The 22,821-nt window shown below is 36.2% G+C and overlaps 1 protein-coding gene across 4 annotated transcripts in view; it reads left to right on the forward strand.

Annotated features, from left to right (window-relative positions):
• DOCK7 (dedicator of cytokinesis 7) overlaps positions 1 to 22,821 on the forward strand; it is a 208,485-nt gene that overhangs the window by 156,354 nt on the left and 29,310 nt on the right. For all 4 annotated transcript variants that reach the window (XM_082679929.1, XM_082679930.1, XM_082679931.1 and 1 more), the window contains 7 exons: positions 8,838 to 9,020; positions 9,130 to 9,265; positions 11,956 to 12,052; positions 14,565 to 14,661; positions 15,001 to 15,135; positions 16,616 to 16,768; positions 22,147 to 22,305. In XM_082679929.1, coding sequence (XP_082536055.1) covers positions 8,838 to 9,020; positions 9,130 to 9,265; positions 11,956 to 12,052; positions 14,565 to 14,661; positions 15,001 to 15,135; positions 16,616 to 16,768; positions 22,147 to 22,305 — 960 coding nt within the window. The remainder of the gene's footprint in view (positions 1 to 8,837; positions 9,021 to 9,129; positions 9,266 to 11,955; positions 12,053 to 14,564; positions 14,662 to 15,000; positions 15,136 to 16,615; positions 16,769 to 22,146; positions 22,306 to 22,821) is intronic.

Genomic DNA, 22,821 nt, shown 5'->3' on the forward strand with positions numbered 1-22,821 from the left:
TGGCTTGCAGAGTTTCTGCTGAAAGATCAGCTGTTAACCTGATGGGGATTCCTTTGTGTGTTATTTGTGTTTTTCCCTTGCTGCTTTTAACATGTTTTCTTTGTATTTAATTTTTGACAGTTTGATTAATATGTGTCTTGGCGTGTTTCTCCTTGGATTTATCCTGTATGGGACTCTCTGTGCTTCCTGGACTTGATTAACTATTTCCTCTCCCATATTAGGGAAGTTTTCAAGTATAATCTCTTCACATATTTTCTCAGTCCCTTTCTTTTTCTCTTCTTTTTCTGGAACCCCTATAATTCGAATGTTGGTGCGTTTAATGTTGTCCCAGAGGTATCTGAGACTGTCCTCATTTCTTTTCATTCTTTTTTCTTTATTCTGCTCTGCAGTAGTTATTTCCACTATTTTATCTTCCAGGTCACTTATCCGTTCTTTTGCCTCAGTTATTCTGCTATTGATCCCTTCTAGAGTATTTTTAATGTCATTTATTGTGTTGTTCATCATTACTTGTTTCATCTTTAGTTCTTCTTAGGTCCTTGTTAAATGTTTCTTGCATTTTCTCTATTTCCAAGATTTTGGATCATCTTTACTATCCTTATTTTGAATTCTTTTTCAGGTAGTCTGCCTATTTCCTCTTCATTTGTTAGGTCTGGTGTGTTTTATCTTGCTCCTTCATATGCTGTGTGTTTTTCTGTCTTCTCATTTTGCTTATCTTACTGTGTTTGGGGTTTCCTTTTTGCAGGCTGCAGGTTCATAGTTCCCGTTGTTTGTGGTGTCTGTCCCCAGTGGCTAAAATTGGTTCAGTGGGTTGTGTAGGCTTCCTGGTGGAGGGGACTATTGCCTGTGTTCTGGTGGATGAGGCTGGATCTTGTCTTTCTGGTGGGCAGGTCCACGTCTGGTGGTGTGTTTTGTGGTGTCTGTGGACTTCTTATGATTTTAGGCAGCCTCTCTGCTAATGCGTGGGGTTGTGTTCCTGTCTTGCTAGTTGTTTGGCATAGGGTGTCTAGCACTGTAGCTTGTTGGTCATTGAGTGAAGCTGGGTGTTGGTGTTGAGATGGAGATCTCTAGGAGATTTTTGCCGCTTGATATTACATGGAGCTGGGAGGTCTCTTGTGGACCAGTGTCTTGAAGTTGGCTCTCCCACCTCAGAGGCACAGCACTGACTCCTGGCTACAGCACCAAGAGCCTTTCATCCACACGGCTCAGAATAAAAGGAAGAAAAAGTAGAAAGAATGAGAGAAAGAGAAAGAAAGAGAGAAAGAAAGAAAGGAATAAAAGAAAGAAAGAAAAGGGAGGGAGGGAGGGAGGAGGGAAGCAAGGAAGGACGGAAGGAAGGAAAGAAATAAAGAAAGAAGATAAAATAAAATAAAGATAAAATAAAATAAAGTTATTAAAATAAAAAATAAGTATTAAGAAAAAAAATTTTTTTAAAGAAAAAAAGGAAAAAAGAATAACGGACAGATAGAACCTTAGGACAAATGGTGGAAGCAAAGCTATACAGACAAAATCTTACACAGAAGCATACACATACACACTCACAAAAAGAGGAAAAAAATAAATCTTGCTCTCAAAGTCCAGCTTCTCAATTTGGGATGATTCGTTGTCTATTCAGGTATTCCACCGATGCAGGGTACCTCAAGTTGATTGTGGAGCTTTAATCCGCTGCTTTTGAGGCTGCTGGGAGAGATTTCCCTTTCTCTTCTTTATTCTCACAGCTCCCTGGTCACAGCTTTGGATTTGGCCCCACCTCTGCGTTTAGGTCGCGGGAGGGCGTCTGTTCTTCGCTCAGACAGGACAGGGTTAAAGGAGCAGCTGATTTGGGGACTCTGGCTCCCTCAGGCCGGGGGGAGGGAGGGGCACGGAGTGCTGGGCATGCTTGCTGCGGCAGAGGGCGGCAGGACGTTGCACCAGCCTGAGGTGCGCCGTGCGTTCTCCCGGGGAAGTTGTCCCTGGATCCTGGGACCCTGGCAGTGGCGGGCTGCACAGGCTCCCCGGAAGTGTGGTGTGGATAGTGACCTGTGCTCACACACAGGCTTCTTGGTGGTGGCAGCAGCAGCCTTAGCGTCTAATGCCCGTCTCTGTGGTCCGTGCTGTTAGCCACGGCTCGCGGCCATCTCTGGAGCTCCTTTAAGCAGCACTCTTAATCCCCTCTCCTCGCGCACCAGGAAACAGAGGGAAAAAAAAGTCTTTTGCCTCTTCTGCAGGTCCAGACTTTTTCCCGGGACTCCGTCCCGGCTAGCCGTGGTGTACTAACCCCCTGCAGGCTGTGTTCACACCGCCAACCCCAGTCCTCTCCCTGCACTCTGACTGAAGCCTGAGTCTCAGCTCCCAGCCCAGCCCGCCCTGGCTGGTGAGCAGACAAGCTTCTCAGGCTAGTGAGTGCTGGTCAGCACCAATCCTCTGTGTGGGAATCTCACCGCTTTGCCCTCCACACACCTGTTGCTGTGCTCTCCTCCATGGCACCGAAGTTTACCCCCTTCACCACCTGCAGTCTCTGCCCACAAAGGGGCTTCCTAGTGAGTGGAAACCTTTCCTTCTTCACAGCTCCCTCCCACTGGTGCAGGTCCCGTCCCTATTGTTTTGTCTCTGTTTATTCTTTTTTCTTTTGCCCTACCCAGGTATGTGGGGACTTTCTTACCTTTTGGGAGGTCTGAGGTCTTCTGCCAGCGTTCAGTAGGTGTTCTGTAGGAGTTGTTCCACGTGTAGATGTATTTCTGGTGTATCTGTGGGGAGGAAGGTGATCTCCACATCTTACTCTTCCACCATCTTCCCCTCGTCCCATTTCATTCTTAAACATAGGTGCTAAAGATTTTGGTTTTGGGGTTTGGTTTTTTTTTTTAAGATACCCTCTGTTATATTATGGAAGTCCCCTTCTGTTCCTAGTTTGCTAAGAGTTTTATTTTTGTAATTATGAATAGTTGTTGAATTTTATCATGCTTTTTTGCACCATTGAGACTGTCATTTTATTTTGCTTTGTAATCTTTTACTGTGACCCCTTTCAGTTGATTTTCTAGTGTTAAACCTACCTTGAATTCCTGAATTAAACCCAGCTTTTTCATGATTGTATATTAATAGATTTGGTTTGCTGTATTTTGTTTAAGATTGTGTAACCATGTTAGTAAGATTTTTTTCTTTCTCATAATGTTCTATTCAGATTTTGGAATCAGGGGTAGTTTAGCCAATTAAAATGAGCTAGGGAATTTCCCCTTTTATTCTGTTCCCTGAAAGTACTTGTTTAAAATTGAAATTATTTCTTCCTAGAATATTTGGAGAATTTGTGAGTGAAGCCATCTATACCTGCAGTTTTCTTTTTTGAAAGTTTTCAAATTACCTGTATAATTTCTTTAATGATTGTAAGACTGTTCAAGTTTTCTATTTCTTTTTACACTGGTTTTTATAAATTTTATTCTAGCAGAAATTTATTCAAATTTCTTGGCATACAGAGTTGTTTCAAATATCTTCTATGATCTTTTTAATGTCTATAACATCTATAGTAGAAATAAACATTTTTATTTCTGAGACTGGCTTTTTATATCTTTTGTCTTAAATCAGTCTCAACAGAAATTTGTATATTTCTTTAGTTTGTGTAAAGAACCAATTTGGGGTCAATGTTGATCCTCACTTTTGAATGTTTATCTTTATTATTTACTGTCTTCTACTTTCTTTTGGTTTATATTGATGTTCTTTTTTCTGACTTCTTGAGATGGATGCTTAACTCACTACTTTTCATGCTTTCTCTCTGATATATATTTTAATCATAAACATTTTCTTTTAATTAATTATTGTTTTAGTTACATACCACAGTGTGTAGGTAACATTTTCATTAGTCATCAAAATATATCTTAAGTTCATTGTGATTTCTTTTTAGACTTTTGGGTTATTAAATTGTTTTTGTTTGAGAATTTCCAGTCATACGAAAATTTCTAGTAATCCTTTTGCTTCTGATTTTGGCCTAATTGAATGATCAGAGAACTTACTCTACATAATTAGTTATATTTGTGGGAGTTGGTTTTATGGTCTAGTACGTGGTCAGTTTTTGCAAATATCTCACATATTTGAAAAGAATGCATATTCTTCATTTGTTCTATATTTATCCATTATATGCATTACATCAAATTTGTTAATCCTGTTGTTTAAATCTTCTTTCTCTTTACTGAATTCTGTTCACTTTTTCTAATATCCCACTACAACTGTGGTGGTGTAATTTCTTCTTGTCATTCTGTCAGATTTTGTTTTATTTCCTTTGAGGCCTTATTATGAAATATCTAATTTAAAATTGTTATATTTTTGATGAATTGTACCTTTTGTCAACATGAACTGTAATGCTTATTTTTTATTTGCCTTAAAGTCAATTTTGTATAATACTGGTATAGCTATGCTAGGTTTCTTTTGCTTAGTGTGTATGTGTGTATATGTGTGTGTGTATGGCATGAGTTTTTCCATCCTTTTACTTTCATTGTTTTTTCTCATGTTTTAAATGTGTCTTTTATAAACAGCATATGGTTAGAGTTTGTCTTATATTTGTAAAATCTGGTCTATTCATCTTTGTCTTTCACTAGAGTTTTAAAACCCATTTACATTTAGTATAATTAAATTAATGCACTTAACATTTTAATTTTACTTCATGTTTTCCCACCCCTATTATGTGTTTCTTTTTGTCTCATTTATTATCTTCTTTTGGATCATTTTTTTCTCATTGTATTTTTTCCTCATTCCACTTTTTCCTCTCTACTAGGTTGGAAGTCATACATTCTGTTTCTCTTCTTTTTGTGATTGTATTACAAATAAGAATATGCTTTCTTAAATTTCAATCTAATATTAATCATTACCTTTACTTTCACATTGGTTAATAGAAGGATCTTAAAACAGGTTGACTTCATTTACCTTTCTTTCTACTTAAATGCTATCTTTAGTTTTATGTATCATTAAACCTCACATCATCATTATTATTCTTTTATGGCTATATAGAATCAATTATTTAGATTTGCCCATGTGTTCACCACTTTATTTGCTCTTGATTCTTTCTCAAATTTGTGACTTCTATGAGATGTTTTTCTACTCTGTGAAATATATCCTTTAGAATTTTCTATTCTGTGGTGATGAACTCTCTGTTTCTTTGAAAAATGTCTTTATTTGACCTTCATTAGGATTCCTTTTTTAAGAAGTAGCATCTGAGTTTCCTCTGTTTTATTTCAGCCTGCTGAGGACATTGTTCCCATTGTCTTCTCATTTCCATTGCTACTTTTGAGAAGCCAGCTGTGGCGAACTGTTACTTCTTTGAAAATAACTTGTCTTTTTTTCTGTCGTTTCTTTGATTGTCTCCTTAAAATTGGCTTTCTGTGGTTTCAATTGTTGAGACTAATTTTGAATTTCTTTATGTTTATTCTGCTTGGTAGCTTTTTTGGACTTCTTAAATTTATGATTCAGCATCTTTCTTCAGTTCTATGAAATTCTCAGCTGTTATGTGTCCAAATATGTCCTCTTCTCCATTCTGTCTCTCCTCTTTCATATTCCAATTAAATTTATGTTAGTCCTTTTTATTGTATCGTCTTTGTCTCTACTCTTCTGTGTATTCCATCTTTTTGTTAACCTGTGCTTCATGCTAGAACTTTTCTTTTGATCTATCTTTCAGTCTACTAATTCTCTCCTTAACTATACCTGATATTACATTACACCAACCTACTGAGTTCTTAATTTGGTTATTGGGTAAATTTTTTTCAGTTTTCTAAATTCTGTTGTTTCTGCTATTTCTTTTCAATAAAACATTTCTCTTTATATTTTCAAGTTTCCAGTCATGATTTTTAATCTTATTTTTTGGGCAAGGGTGCATAGAATGTGTGGTTATTTTATAGTCTCTGATAATTTCAATACCTTAAGTCTTAGTGTACCTTTTTCCGTTATCTGTTTTGTCAGTTCTCACTCATGATGTATTGCTTCTTTGTGTGCCTAGTTTGTGACTGTGTACTGGACTTTGTATTTGCAGTATTACTTGTATGTATAATAAGAGTCCTGGGGTTGTGGTTTCTTCCTTCACAGAAGATTCATTGATGGGTAATACCAAACCAGAATTATCTTTTTTTTTTTTTTAATGCTTTGAGAGAATGGAGAAGACAGCCCCCCAATTTTTTGTAGGGCTTAATTCTCTCATAGAAACTTGATTGAGAAAGACTGTTCTGGATACAAATCTCAGGTTGTTTTTTTGTTTGTTTTTTTTTTACATTCTAACATAGTGATTTTTTTTTAAACATCTTTATTGGAGTATAATTGCTTTACAATGGTCTGTTAGCTTGTGCTTTATAACAAAGTGAATCAGCTATACATATATCCCCATATCTCCTCCCTCTTGTGTCTCCCTCCCACCCTCCCTATCCCACCCCTCTACGTGGTCACAAAGTGCTGAGCTGATCTCCCTGTGCTATGCAGTAGCTTCCCACTAGCTATCAGTTTTACATTTGGTAGTGTATATATGTTGGTTTTATATGCAACAAATTTCTACTAATTTATGATGTGCTTTTTCTATGTATCTGTTTATTAATTGAATGAACAAACACACATTCTCAATTTCAGTGTAAGCAAATATGATCATCTTTTTGTGGTTTATGGTTTACGCTTTTTATGTATTATTTAAGAAATTCTGTCCTACTCCCAAGATTATAAATATGTTCTTTTATATTTCCTTTTAACATTTAAGTTCTTTCTTTGTCTGGAATTTATTTTTTGTACAGTAGTGCAAGGTAGGAGTCTACTTTTTTTTCCCCTAGGGAAGTCGTTTATCTCACACCATTTATTGAATAATTCATCCTTCCACCACTGATTCATAGTGCCAGCTCTGTTATATGTCACAATTTCATATATGCATAGGATTTTTTTGTGTGCTTCCTATTATTTCATTAGACTATTTGTCTATCCATATGCCAATATCAAGCTGTCTTAATTATTCTAACTATTTAGTAAATGTTGCTATGTGGTAGAGCAAATTTGTCCCCCATCCTGCCTGGTTCTTCCTCAAGAGTGCCTTGGCTATTTTTGGCCCTTTGCTTTTCCCCATTAAATTTAAAATTAGTTTGTCAACTTCCAGGAAAAACCTGGCTGGTATTTTGATTGGAATTGCATTGATCCTATAGAACAATTTGGGGGAAACCTGGTGTCTTTGCATTACTGAGTCTTTTTCATGTTTGTCCAACTTTCTTCAGACTGTGTTACTGTGTTATTGGCAGTTTATGTGGGGGTATAGGAAATGTTAGTGTGTACCTGTTTGTCGAATTCGGTATAATTTTTAAATTTTGTTTTAAAAAATCAGTCATTGAGAATTTGGTCAATATATTTTTGCATACCTGAAAGTTCTGCTGTAGAAAGTGCTTACTTTTAAAATAAAGAAGCATTTTCCTTATGAGAGAGACTGTGGATTTGGGGGTGGGAGTCAAAGCTATTTGTGTCCAGGTCAGGTGCAGTATAGCATAGTGGTTAAGTGAGTTTATGTACGTGAATTTATTTACATGTGCGTGCATCCATTAAAGGCAGTAAACATAGTGGATACGAGCCTGGTTTCTGGAGCCACACGTTCTGCATTTGAATCCCAGTTCCACCATTTATTGCAAAATACTTTCACAAAATATTGATACTTAACTACTTCTTGTCTCAGTTTTCTTGTCTGTAGAATGGAGTAAGTAATAATATTTATATCTTTAGATGGTTTCAAGGGAAACCATCGTGCATGATAGAGGGGAGATTAGAGTAGAAGTTGAGGTCATGGCTTTCCTTTGTAATTCCTCTCAACATCCTATCCACTGCTTTCTTATTAAAATTTAGTATATTTATTAACCAAATATTAGAATGTAGTATAATGGTGAAGAGTATAAGCTTAGGCGTCTGGTTAACCTGGACTACAATTGTGGCTTTACTTTTTCTTAGAATGTGGTTTAGGGCAAATTGCTTAATCTCTAGCCTTTAGTTTCCTTACCTGTAAACTAGAAAAAACAGTAGTTAATACCATCTCATAAAACTGTTGAGAGTTAAATAAGAAAAAGCAATTAGAACAGTGTCTAGCACATTTCAAATTTTGTTATGTTTTGCCATCATCATTGTTTGCCATCATCATTATTATTATTGTCATCCTGCATTCTTGTCTGTAAAATTGAGATGATACAACCTGCTTAGTAATGTTGTTGGAGGACTAAATGAAATAATATATGCAAAGAGCTCAGTATGATGACTGGAAGAGAGTAAATATTCAGTAAATGGTACTGTAAACAAGTTCTTAGTTTTTGTTTGTATTTCACATACTGTATACTAATACAAATCTAAGTTTGGGAATATTATCTTAAATTTATATGCTCTAAGTAAAAATACTTTTTACTTATATGTGGTCTAAGACTTTTTCATTTTGTCAGTGGCCCTTGATAGGAAATAGTGATTCTCTAAACCTGATAAACATTTTGTTATCACATAATACTCTTAAAATAGTCTTATATAGAGTCATTTTTTTCCCTTTATTTGTATCGTGTCTGATAGTCTTTGGTAGATATCTTAGTTTTTAATAATAGGACCTTTTAGTTTTTCCCTTTATGTTTTCTGTTAACGTTTATAGTCTGCTGGAAGCCCTGTCATAGATTAAAGCAATCTTCTATTGCTAGGAAAGGTTCATTAAATGTCAGGACCTTAAGTTTAAGGTTCTATATGAGTTACACAAGTATTGTCTAAACCAAATGGTTCTTTTGAAATATTTGATTTTAAAGCAATTATTGTTGTATTGCTTTTAGAAGAAAACAACTGACAACTGAAAAAAAGAAATGGTCTTTGATCATTTTGTGTCTCATTCTACTGCTTTTTATTTTCAGAGTGGCAGACAACACACTACCTTTTCAGCAGAATCAAGTCGGAGTCTTTTGATCTGTCTGCTTTGGGTTCTCAAGAATGCAGATGAGACAGTTTTACAAAAGTGGTTTACAGATCTCTCAGTCCTGCAGCTAAACCGGCTATTAGATCTGCTTTATCTTTGTGTATCTTGCTTTGAGTACAAAGTAAGTGATCATTGTGCCATTGCAAAGATGAACAGGAGGGGAAACATAATGTGGAAAAGAAGAAGAAAATTTCTTCAATGTGTCTTCTTTTCTAATGTTTAAATTTTAGGGAAAGAAAGTGTTTGAAAGAATGAATAGTTTGACCTTTAAGAAATCAAAGGACATGAGAGCAAAGCTTGAGGAAGCTATTCTTGGAAGCATAGGTGCTAGGCAAGAAATGGTGCGCCGAAGCCGAGGACAGCTTGGTATGTACACAATATCTTCTCCTCTGGTGAGAATTTTTTTCAGTTTCCTTGAACACTATTACAGTGATCATTTTTGCAGGTCTTCAGTGACAATTCTACACTTTTAAGAAAGTGTTTTAAATGTAACTGAATTAACTTGAATAGCCATTTCTTTGCACGTTAGAATTCCTATTTAAGTAGGGTGAGCATACTTACAGTTTGCTCTGGATAATCTCAGTTTGTTTCTCTTGCCCTTGTGTGATTATTAATAGCATCTCTTATTTTTAAAAATAGATTTTTTAAGAGCAGTTTTAGGTTCATAGCAAAATTGAGCTGAAGATACAGATATTTCCCATATATCCTCTGTCCCCACACACATGCATGGCCTCCCTCGTTATCAACCTCCCCTACCAGAGTGGTACACTTGTTACAACTGATGAACCTACACTGACGCTCATTATCATACAGAGTCTATAGTTTACATTATGGTTCTCTTGGTCATCTATTCTATGTAGCATCACTTTTTACTCTTAAAAGTTTCCTAGTTTTGCAATGATTTAATATACCCTGTATATAAGGCAAAGATATTGCCCATTAAACTCAAATATCAGCAAGAGAAGACAATTTAGTAGCATTTGAAACCTGTTTCTAATCCCTGGTCTGCTACCCAATAGCCGTATAACTTTGGCCAAGTCACTTAATCTCCCCACTTTCCCTTTCCTCATCCACTTGTGATTGTTTTGAGATTTTAAAAGGTAGTGTTGATCTTATCATCTTTGTAGTGACCATGTGTGTGTAAACATTTCGCAAATTCTAAAGTAATATTGTTGCTGAGAGCTCCTTAAGGTCAGGGACGTGGCTTAGTCATCTGTGTACATGACATTTGCTAACAGCTCGATATATATTTGTTGACTTAAAATGTGAATGTACATTTACATGAATATTTTTTAATTATTGTTTTTGATAGGCCATTTAACTTAATGATTGTTTTTTAAGTAAACTTAAATATCTTTTATATGCTGTGTGTGTTTGGAATTTAATAATGAATAAGACAAAGTCTTTGCCTTTGGAATTAATAGAGCACTGTTTTTTCACTTCAGTTATATACAGTTTACAATGTACCTATTGATTTTCTTTTAACTCTTTTAGTATGTACAACAACCCTCTATAAAGTATGGAAATTAACTTTCTAGGTCATTTAATTATTACCAAAGCCTAATGAATAATTATCCTCATCTTTAAGATAAAATAAAACTCACAGAGGTAAATAACTTGCCTAAGATTATAAACTGATAGAACCAAGATCTTTTGACTGCCAATTTAGCATTCTTTATATTATACAGTAGCTCTTTCTGAGGCTTACTGTTGGAGAGTGGAGCTGTTACCGATATGTTTGTTACGTTTTTAATCTTGTGGCCTTTGGACAGCTACCACTGTTTAAATGTAAGAAACGAAGTTCTATATGTGGAATCTTAAAAAAAAAAACCACCCCCACCCCCCAAACTCATAGATACGGAGAACAGATAGGTGTTTGCTAGAGGTGGTGGGTAGGGATGGACAAAATGGGTGTAGGGGATCAAAAGGTACAAACTCACCGTAATAAAATACGTAAGTACCAGGGATGTAACTTATAGCACCGTGACTCTAGTTAACAAATGTATACTTGAAAGTTGCAAAGTGAGTACATCTTAAAAGTTCTTTTTTTTTTTTAAATATTTATTTATTTATCTTTGGCTGCATTGGGTCTTCGTTACTATGCGCGGGCTTTCTCCATTTGCAGCGAGCAGGGGCTACTCTTCGTTGCAGTGGCTTCTCTTGTTGCGGAGCATGGCCTCTAGGCGCACGGGCTTCAGTAGTTGTGGCATGTGGGCTCAGTAGCTGCGGCTCGTGGGTTCTAGAGCACAGGCTCAGTAGTTGTGGCGCACGGACTTAGTTGCTCCTCGGCATGTGGGATCTTCCCGGACCAGGGCTCGAACCCGTGTCCCCTGCATTGGTAGGCGGATTCTTAACCACTGTGCCACCAGTAAAGCCCCTCAATCCTTCTTAATTTATTTATTAAACAAAAAGTTATTGAGTTCTCAGGATGTGCCAGACACTTTGTCAGTACCTGACATAAAGGGGTGAACAAAATGGACATAATCTCTGTTCTTAAGTAGCTTATATTCTTGTGGTCATAAGTGCTATGGAGAGAAAGAAAGTAAATTAAGAGGAAAGGAAGTAGTAGAGAGTTGAGGAAGGCCTTTCTGCAGAGGTGATGAATAATTGGCCAGTGAAAATTTGTGGGAAAAACAATCAGGTAAAAGGAACAACCACCATTGCACACATCCTAAATCAGTAGCATATGTAGTGAAACTACACACACACACACACACAATAATGGTAGTGTAAACAAGAGTGGGAGGAAATAAGATCATATCATGCATGGTCTTATAAACCATGGTTAGGATTTTGGGAGTCAGTATTAGAAAGTTTGCTTATTTAAAAGCGTGTTCAGTTTTTTAATATTACATTTAGCAAATATATTTCTTCTGCAACTGTTGTGAAAATTTTTAATAAAAATCATTGTCTGGTTTTTCCACTTGTACTGAGGATAAGGTGGCTGTGTATAAAATTAATAACATTATGTAGGATTTCTTATATGTTTGCAAATATACATGTATGTGATCTGACTGAAATAACATTAAAAAAAGGTTTTGAAATTTGTTTGGCAGAGAGAAGCCCATCTGGAAGTGCCTTTGGGAGTCAAGAAAATCTGAGGTGGAGGAAGGATATGACTCACTGGCGTCAAAACACTGAGAAGCTTGACAAGTAATATAACCTTCTGTTTTATCTTACTGATGGGTTTGTTGAGTTTCAAATACAGAGGAAAATGATTACTTTTAGTGTTATTTTTTATATATTAGGCATTCAAATCTTAGAAGACAAAATAGTTATATTTTATTTTTAAATTTTAGATTAAAAATGATTTGAGGGAAGAAATTTTCATATGCTATAGTAAAACAAAAGGTTACATATTCACATGTTACTCTATTTTCCCCCAACAATCCCCTTTGGAAAATGCATTCGGCAACTATTTTTTAAATATATTTTGGGTGTCACACTGAACTAAATATTTCAAGGATTACAAAAAATTAGAAAACTAATCTTTGCCCTGTTAAAGCTTAAAATATAAAGAAAGACAAAACACTACAAGTCTTCTGTTTCTAGCATGGAGGCAAACTAGGTACAGTAACTGACCACTCTACCGCCAAAAACAATCCTAAAGGACTGCATCTTCAGCCTAAGGGGAACTGGAAGTAAACCTTTCTCACTGCCCAGGTAACCACAGGTAAAGTTGCTCAGCTTGACACTTGGCATTTCAGGTGTCATGCGGCTAATATTTTTTCCTGATAATTTGTAATTACAAGTTAGCCCTCAAGTAACTTGATTGGCCCCCACAGCTTTGAGCATATGGTGACCAACTCATTTGGGTTTGCCTAGTACTCCTCATTTTAGTAGTGAATGTCCCACGTCCCAGGGAACCTTCCAGTCCTGTCCTAAGGTGAACCTGGATGGTTGGCCACCCTATCTGAGAACCATCTTCAGCCCAAGCTTTAGAGGATTCTCACAGTTGAACTTCAAGAAATATTAGCTCTCAGACAGTAAAATCAGGAAGCAAGTCCCTGTGAGAGCCAGCAGAGAGAGAAGCAGCAGGGTCAGTACCATATAGATGAGTTTGGCATCGTCAGAAACTGCCTTAGTCTCTACAGGCTGCTATGACAAAATACCACATGCTGTGTCACTTTTAAACAACAGAAATTTATTCCTCACAGTTCTGGAGGCTGGGAAGTTCGAGATCATGGCGCCAGCAGATTTGGTGTCTGGTGAAGGCCCTCTTCTGGGTTACAGACTTCTTGTTGTGTCCCCTTATGGTTTAAGGGCAAGCAAACTCCCTGGGGCATCTTTTATAGAAGCACTAATCCCATTCTCGAGGGCTCTGCCCTGATTATCCAATCACCTTCCAAAAACTGCACCTCCTAACACCATTACGTTGGGCATTAGGTTTTCAATGTATGAATTTGGCAGGGAATGCAGATACTGAATATAACTGTGTTAAAAATTCTTAAAGTTTGAGTTTCTGCATTTCTGTCCTCTCTGTCCATGTTCGTTTCTTTTATTATTTTTCCATATGTTGTGTTTTTTAGAAATCAAAAATCACCAAGATACTATGCTATTAGTATGTTGCTTTATTTCTGCATTTGTATAATGTGTTCTCTTTGCTTATCTTACTATGTTTTAAGGGAGCCCTTTTTTTTTTTTGGTGTTTTCGTGATTCTTTTTGTTTAACCATCTTGTTTTGTCATGTTTCTTCACAAAATCTTGCTGGAATTTTAAGTTTGAACATTATATATTTTGTTGTCCAATTTAATTCTAACTGTGTTGTATTTTCTCCTTAAATTTAATTTGTAAATGTAAATTCATGGACTGTTCTCTTTAGTAACAGTAATAAAGATTCAGACTTTAACATCTAAGAACTTGGAAAAGTTAGCATTTAATATATCCTTTTATTTTTGCTTTGATTTATGTGTTTTTTGTCTACTTGGATGTAATATATAGTTTCTGTATATGTATTGCAACTAAAACAAATGTCTTTACTCATAAATCATATATAGTTATTAAGTTTTTTATTTTCATTAAATAATACTTTTGTAAATATTAGTATTCAAGTAAACCACTTCATTACATCAAGTTGTTTTATTTCTAATGAGTGCCATCCAGAGTCTCACTGAAGAGTTAAATCATTTTCTGTATTAAAATTTTTGTATCAAAAGTTTGGGGAAATTAGACAAAACTTTATTTTTAAAAAGATCTTTTATCTTAAATAAATATGTTGAAAATCCTTGAAATAGTAGTATGAATACTAAACATTTTGAATGTTGCTTTACATGAAAGCAGCTCTAAATACAAGCCCACATAGCACCACCTAGTGTCTACGTACCATTCAGAATAAAAGTTTTTTCCTGTGTTTGCTGCATCTCTGAAAACTAAATATTTATGCCTGTAGTGGCACTGTAGCACTGTAATGGGGTGAGAAAGTCTGTATTGGCATGGTTGAAAAAAATGTAGGTTAAAACAAAACATTTTAAAATATGCAAAATACTGTCTTTTTCCTTATTCTCTTGTAACTTTGCATTCAGGCAAATATTGAAAAATGGTTCCCCTGAAAAAGCAAAAGGTTCCAAGGTTTTTTATTTCTGTGCATCTTTAAGTCTTTTCTGAATTGCAGATCTATTGGCTTTTCTAAAAGATAAATATAATTTCTTATAATATTTTGTATTAGGTCAAGAGCAGAGATTGAACATGAAGCACTGATTGATGGAAATCTGGCTACTGAAGCAAATCTAATCATTTTGGATACATTAGAGATTGTTGTCCAGGTAAGGACACAAATTAGAGGAATTTAAAGTAGTATAGATTTGATAACTTAGGGTTGGGGGGAAAAAGTATTTATTGAACCATATAGTTACATTTAAATATCAGTAGATCCTAGAAGTTATGTCCTTGCTCCTCTTCTTTTCTCATTTAAAACCTATTCATTCTCCTCCACCTCTTTTTTTTTATCCAAATCCGTCTCAGCTTCTTTTCCTTGACGTCTTCCTAGATCTTACATTATCTTTTTCCTATTAAAATTTTTATTTGTTACTTATACATATTCTATCTCTCTAACCAAATTGCAGTTAACATCTCTATTTTATTTATCTATTTTTAAATTGCAGACAGTTTCTGTAACAGAATCCAAAGAGAGCATCCTTGGTGGGGTGCTGAAAGTGCTACTACATAGCATGGCCTGTAATCAAAGTGCAGTTTATCTACAACACTGTTTTGCTACCCAGAGAGCCCTGGTTTCAAAGGTGGGTTATTTTTGTACCTGCTGTCCTGTCAGACTTTGCTTTCTTTATTAACATTGTCTAAGATCATTTGACGCATACATTGATCATATTTTAAATATACTTACAGTTAAAATTTTAGTAATAACCTAAGACTCATGATTCTTCTTTGCCTTTTGTCTACTACTTACCTTTTGGAATTTCTAAGAGTAGTTCTGATGTGGAGAAGGGCCTGAAATTACTAGCTTATTTTATTTTATTTTAGTTATTTTTTAAAATAAATTTATTTATTTATTTTTGGCTGCATTGGGTCTTCGTTGTTGCATGCGGGCTTTCTCTAGTATGGCGAGGGGGGGCTACTCTTCATTGCGGTGCGTGGGCTTCTCATTGCAGTGCCTTCTTTTGTTGCGGAGCACAGGCTCTAGGCACGTGGGCTTCAGTAGTTGTGGCGCACAGCCTCAGTAGTTGTGGTGTGCGGACTCAGTAGTTGTGGCACATGGGCTTAGTTGCTCCACAGCATGTGGGATCTTCTTGGACCAGGGCTCAAACCCGTATCCCCTGCATTGGCAGGCGGATTCTCAACCACTGCACCACCAGAGAAGCCCAATAGCTTATTTTAAATATGGGGCTTTTTGTGTTTTCTCTTCATCTTATTTTGGCTGTCCCTTATTGACTTGATTTATCAAGAATTCAATGTATAAGTTGTTCAGTCTGTTGAAATTAGCTTATCCTATGGTAAATGGAAAGGAAGGTGCTTCTGCTATTTGCCCAACTACTTCAAATATTTATTTCCTATGTTTGTTTTCCTCTGGAAATGTGTATGTGTATGCTTAATACTTAAGGTAGCTATTTCATCTTAGTCATCTTATAAGATGGAATGCAGAGCTGTTGATGAAACTTAGCCAGTGAAAATAACTTATATACTATTTTGTGATAATAAAAACATTTCACAGAATTATTATGTTAGTTACTATAGTAGTAAGTGTTTAATGCACATTATCAAATCTAAGGTAGTCATACAGTCCCACATAGATAACATCATTAGGCCCATTTTAAGGATGAGAAAATATGTCCAAGGCCATATTACTAGTGTAATCCATACTCGAACCCAGTCTATCTGGCTCTGTGGGCCATGTTATTAACCATTAGTAAATATTGTCCCTTAACATTCTTTTTTTTTTTTTTTTTTTTTTTTTTGCGGTATGTGGGCCTCTCACTGTTGTGGCCTCTCCCGTTGCGGAGCACAGGCTCCAGACGCGCAGGCTCAGCGGCCATGGCTCACGGGCCCAGCCGCTCCGTGGCATGTGGGATCTTCGCGGACCGGGACACGAACCCGCGTCCCCTGCATCGGCAGGTGGACTCTCAACCACTGCGCCACCAGGGAAGCCCCCTTAACATTCTTTTAATTCCTGGGCTACACCAACAAATCTCCACGTCAGGCTATATTGACATATCTCTGGAACTTTTACTGCATAAATTCAGTGTTGGTGTTGTTTCTTTACAGTTCCCTGAACTCTTGTTTGAAGAGGAGACAGAGCAGTGTGCTGATTTATGCCTCCGGCTTCTCCGGCACTGTAGCAGTAGCATCGGTACAATACGGTCACATGCTAGTGCCTCCCTTTACCTACTTATGAGACAGAACTTTGAGATTGGGAATGTAAGTGTTTCATCTCAGGATTGTATCTTTGATTCATTAGGAAATATAACTTCTGTAGATAACTATTAAAAGGGTTCAGGGGGAGCATGGAATTTTTTTGGTATGTTTTGAGTCTAATATTTGTCTTTCTATTTCTCATTCTGTGGACATATTATAAAAGTCCAAATCTTCAGTTTTACTTCCTATACTAAAATTAATGTGTAGTAGTACAGATTTAGAATATAAATGTTGAGCTATTGTAAATTTTAATTATTATCATTAAGTGAAATGAAAGTCATAAGGAAAATTAAAAGTTAAATATCTTGGCTTGATATTTTATGATTATATGCCAGTCTTTGAAGAATTCCATGTTTTCATTTATGTTTTTTTATTTGATAATAGATTTGTGTTTTATTTTTCCTAACTTTATGAGTCAAATGTTTAGTTCATTTATTCTTACTCATGTAAGTATTTAAGGTCTAGAATATTCCATCGTGCACTGTTTTTGGTGTCTCATTGGTTCTGATATGTAGTATTCTCAGTATTCTTGGTTTGTAGATATTTGTAATTTCAGTTTATATTTTCTTTTTAACCCAAAGTTTTAAAGTTTTGATGATAATTTTTAGTTGTTTCTTTTTTTCTGGCCGTGCTGCAGCTTTCAGGATCTTAGTTCCCCAACGAGGGATTGAACCCGGGCCCTCAGCAGTGAAAGTGTGGAGTCCTAACCACTGGACCGCCAGAGAATTCCCAATAATTTTTAGTTTTATTGCAAAGTGGTCATACAATTAATACACTGTGTCTCCTTTTTGGTAGTATGGATGTGTTTGTTTGTGTGTCCAGTCATATAATGTTTTTATGAATGTTATGCAAGCATTTAAAAAGAAGGGGTACTCTTTATTTTCAGAATATTGAGTTAAACAGATATACCTTTTAATTACATTATTCTGTTTTTCTTTATTTTTGGTCCATTTGGTGGACTGAAGGAGATGATTTAAAGCCTATACACTGTCTCTTTCTCCTTTAGGTCTTTGTTGGTAAATTGATATTCATAACTATTTGGTATATTTATAACTACTATTCATAGCTATTATATCTTACTATGAATTATTCCCTTTAGAATTGAAAAAGACCCTGAATTGGTTTCATTTAAAATTTTTATATTTTTGGACTGAATTCTGCTTTGTATGGTATTAAGATACCTCTGCTTTCTTTCTAATTTGAACGTGTCTTCGGTTACCTTTGCCTATCCTTTCGTTTTCACATTTTTGAATCACTTTATTTTAAACATGCCTCTCATATACAACATAGAGTTGGGTTTTGCCTTGTAATCCAGTCTCTAAGTTGAATTAAACCTTTTCATACTTGTTATTCTATCAGATACGTCCTAGAGTTGTGTTGTATTATTTTGTTATGCTTCCCCACCTCTCTCCTTAAAAAAATTTGTTGGTTGTTTTCATCTTGCACTTATGGTCTGTTCACCTTATTTTTTTGGTGTAGTCTTTATTATATTTAACAAAGTTTGTATTGTTCTAATGATTACCTTTATAATTATATAATACCTTCAGCCCTCTATTTCTTTAATCATGCATTCTCAGTGGAGGAAGTATTGCCACCAAGCTAGTGAATATTGGTTCTTGGTGGGGGGTGAAAGAAAATCTTAGCTATCACAGTGGCTTTCCTTGAGTTCTTTTATTTCTGCCATTTTTTTTCCTTTCTAAAGTGAATGGCTTCATAAATTTTTTATAATTTAAGGTAAAATATTTTATTAGAATTTTCATCTGTTTCATGACCATATTTTCCTATTAAGTGTTTCTTACCTGATGTTTCACTGATCTTCTTTACCTTTTTGTTACTCTACATAGAATGAGATAGTTTATATTGGCCCAGGTATTTATAGGACATTCCTTCAGGAATGTGTCTGTCATGGGATTTTGCTGTTGTATACACATCTTACCTAACTTCCTAAAGTTTCTGGTCAATCTATTTCTAACCAGTCCCTCCAGATTTTTAGGTCATTTTGTTTCCAAGACAGATAGTTTTTAATCACTTCAAAGTGAGTTTCTTATTTAAAAGAAGTATTTTTCCGATTATTTCTTAAATCTGCACCGTAGGATTCCTCACTTTTTACTATCCCCTCCTTGCCTTCCATTGAATCTGCTTCCTATTTAGCTTGTCGTGGCAACCCTTATGCATTTTTCTAATATATGGATTATGTATGTCTCCTCATTTTGCTGAAATAGAGTTTATGGATTTTTTTCTGTTCATCTTTTATTTATTTATTTATTTTTTTGCGGTACGCGGGCCTCTCACTGTTGCGGCCTTTCCCGTTACGGAGCACAGGCTCCGGACGCGCAGGCTCAGCGGCCATGGCTCACGGGCCTAGCGGCTCTGCGGCATGTGGGATCTTCCCGGACCGGGGCACGAACCCGTGTCCCCTGCATCGGCAGGCGGACTCTCAACCACTGCGCCACCAGGGAAGCCCCCCATCTTTTATTTTTATATGAAATCCAGGAGAAGTAGGAACTTGCTGTCTCTCACTATCCTATTTTCACTGGAAGCCAAGTCCTCTTTCCTAATTCAGAACAGAAGAATCTAGTTACTTTATGGATCTTGTTTAGTTTTTGAAATAAAGTCCCTAAAATTTGACTACACTTGGAGTTTTCTTGATTCAGTCTTCTGTTATTTTAGGAAAGCTTTATATAATAGGATGAAAATAGGTGATTTATCATCTTAGTGTGAGGTAGTGCCTCTAAAAAGGAATAGGTAGTTTTTTAACTGGCAGTGATTTTATATAGTTTATAGAGTCAAGAAATACTAGTAGAACTAAGTATTAAATTGTGTTCTAGGTACTGTGGTAGGCATTAGGCAAACATAGATAAAAGGACAGTCCTTATTTTCAAATAGCTTAACATCTACTAGGGTAGGAGATGAACAGGTAATGTTCAGCTAATAATTGTAATAGTAAGCACTTACTTCACATGGTTTTGTGAGGATTATATAAATTAAGTAAAACACTTATGTCAGTAACTGGCTCTGAGCAAATGCTCAATAAGTGTTTGCTATTAATATAATGAGAGGTAAGCACAGGGGACTGTATAAGCACAGAGAAAAAGAGCTTATGCTCTCAAAAAAAAAAAAGACGTTGGAAAAAAAAAGAAGAGCTTATGCTCTCAAAGATCGGTTTTCAGAAAGAGGAGATGCTTGAACTAAAGATGAAGAATTGCCCAGTCGGATGGGTAAGTAGGTGGGTAGAACTTTGTAGGTAAAGAAAATGGCACATAGATAATTAGAAAGGCATTGAGATGAGAGTAGAAAACAGGCAGAGAAGGAAACTTTTTTAGCACTTCTTAATTGTTATGGCTCAAAGGGAGAGTAATAAGAGATAAAATTGTAATTGAAATGTCTGTACTAAGCTGTCATAGGGCAGACACTGTTTCTCACTATACTCTCAGTTCCCACCATATAGTTTGACATATTTACTTGGTCAAATATTCGAATTTTATCTTCAAAGGTGTGAACAGCCATTGGAGTATTTTAAGAAGAAGACTGACATGTTCAGATTCACATTTTACAAAAATTTACCTGATGCTACTTATAGCATCAGGGAGAGAGAAAAAGGGGTGAGAAAAAGGCCGAAAGATTGATTAAGAAGTTATTACAGTAATGGTAAGGGCATAAACTAAAGAAATGGCATTGGGAATGGAGAAAGAACAGATTGGAACAGATTAGAGGACAGTGTGGATTGGATTTATGGTATGAATAATGAGAGGGAGAATGACAATGGAATGACTCCTAGATTTTTGGCCTGAGTGACTGATTACAAGAATAGTAGCACCATTTATTTAATCAATAGGAAAAGAAGGTGTTTTTTGTTTGTTTCTTTCTTTGTGCTTTTGGCTGTGTTGGGTCTTTGTTGATGCGCACGGGCTTTCTCTAGTCGCGGTGAACAGGGGCTACTCTTCATTGCAATGCACGGGCTTCTCACTGCGGTGGCTTCTCTTGTTGCGGAGCATGGGCTCTAGGTGCACAGGCTACAGTAGTTGCAGCACGCGGGCTCAGCAGTTGCGGCACGTGGGCTCAGTAGTTGTGGCACACAGGCTTAGTTGCTCCGCGGCATGTGGGATCTTCCCGTATCAGGGATCGAACCCATGTCCCCTGCATTGGCAGGTGGATTCTTAACCACTGCACCAGCAGGGAAGTACCAAGAAGGTATTTCAGAAGTGTTAAAACTGAGGTACCCATGCGACATTCATAAGGAACCATCTAGTAAAATATAACAGCTTGGAGCTCAAGAGAGAAATATGAACTGAAGACACAGACATGTATCTGTACTGGTCCAAGGCAGAAAAATGGATGAGGCTGTTTAGAGTATGAGAAGTGAAAAGGTTTCTTGACAGAATCTTTGGGAACACTGATATTTAAGAAGGGCAACTGAGGAATAAAGGAGACAGAAAAAGAGTGGATAAAGAATAGAAAAATCAGGATAAGGTGGTACCATTGAAGATAAGGCAGGCAATTTTCAAGGCAAAAGTAATCAATACATTTAAATATACAGAGATGTCAAGTAGAATATTGACAAAAAAGTATCTTGGATTTGGCGATTACTAGGTTGTCACTGATAAACTCTTAAGAGTACTTTCACAATTGGGAATGGTGCAACAGAAATGAATTTTCGCTAGAAAAGGAAGAGTGTAAGCTCTTATAGGCATCACTCCAAAGAGTCTACCTTTAAGTTTCTTTATACAGGATGTGAGTTATTTTTTCATAGCCGTGGACCTAATGAAAGGGGCTAGAATGCAAAGACCGCATCTAACACTTAAGAATTTTGTGATGCTCGTCAAGTTCCTTTAACCCATCTGTAAAAATGGTATTATTATTAATAATATATACCTCATAGTAGATCAATGTAAAGTCTAGGCACAACTTCTAATTCAAGTCTAACACACAATTTTTATTTTTTACTCTGTTTTGTAGGCTATTATTACAGCAAGATTCTAAGCTTTATGTTCTTTTAAAAATAAGATTTCAGGGCTTCCCTGGTGGCACAGTGGTTGAGAGTCCGCCTGCCAATGCAGGGGACACGGGTTCGTGCCCCGGTCCGGGAAGATCCCGCATACCACGGAGCAGCTAGGTCCACGAGCCATGGCCGCTGAGCCTGCGCGTCCAAAACCTGTGCTCCGCAACGGGAGAGGCCACAACAGTGAGGGGCCCGCGTACCGCAAAAAAAAAAATAATAATAAGATTTCAATATAAACATTTCATTACTTTTTCAAAAATATTTTGCATAGAATGGTATTTTTTTTTACTAACCTTTTCCTTTTAGGAAGTAAAAAAATATATACTTTTTCACTTTAAGCTTTCCTGTATTAAATGTTTACCTGGCAATTTCTCTGTTACAGAACTTTGCCAGGGTTAAAATGCAGGTAACCATGTCACTGTCTTCCTTGGTGGGCACGTCTCAGAATTTTAATGAAGAATTCTTAAGACGTTCTCTAAAGACTATACTGACATATGCTGAAGAAGACTTGGAATTGAGGGAGACAACATTTCCTGATCAGGTCAGAAATGCTACTTTTTAGAGCATTAACTGAAATAGGAATTGTAAATAGGCATTTTCCAAATTGTTAGATCAAACTTTGGTTTTAACTGGAGGAACCTATATTTTTCTTTCATCCATGTGTGTCATAGATAGGGCTGAATCTCTTTGTTTTAATAAGCCACCCTCCCTTCTCAGAATGGTTAATATCTTTGGTGTTTAATTCTGTGAATTTGTACCAAAATAATATTAGACTTAGGCAGTATGGACAAAAAAAAGCTTTATGATGAAACTATTCCCACTGATTAATGTAATTTGCCTCAAACACTAAAGTTTCTACAAACTACCTTTTGGGAAAATCTGAAACATAGGAGAAGATTTCCTTTTGTGTTCTTTTCCTGTATTCCCTATATCCCTATATGTATTTTATTTCTACTTACATTTCTACTTGTTTCTGGGTGAGAGAACTGAAAAAACAGTCTGCTGAGCAATTTGTATAGTTTACCACCCTTCACTCATCTTACCCCATCATACCCAG

This window comes from Grampus griseus, assembly GCF_964374135.1.
Source record: "Grampus griseus genome assembly, chromosome: 1".
NCBI lineage: Eukaryota > Metazoa > Chordata > Mammalia > Artiodactyla > Delphinidae > Grampus > Grampus griseus.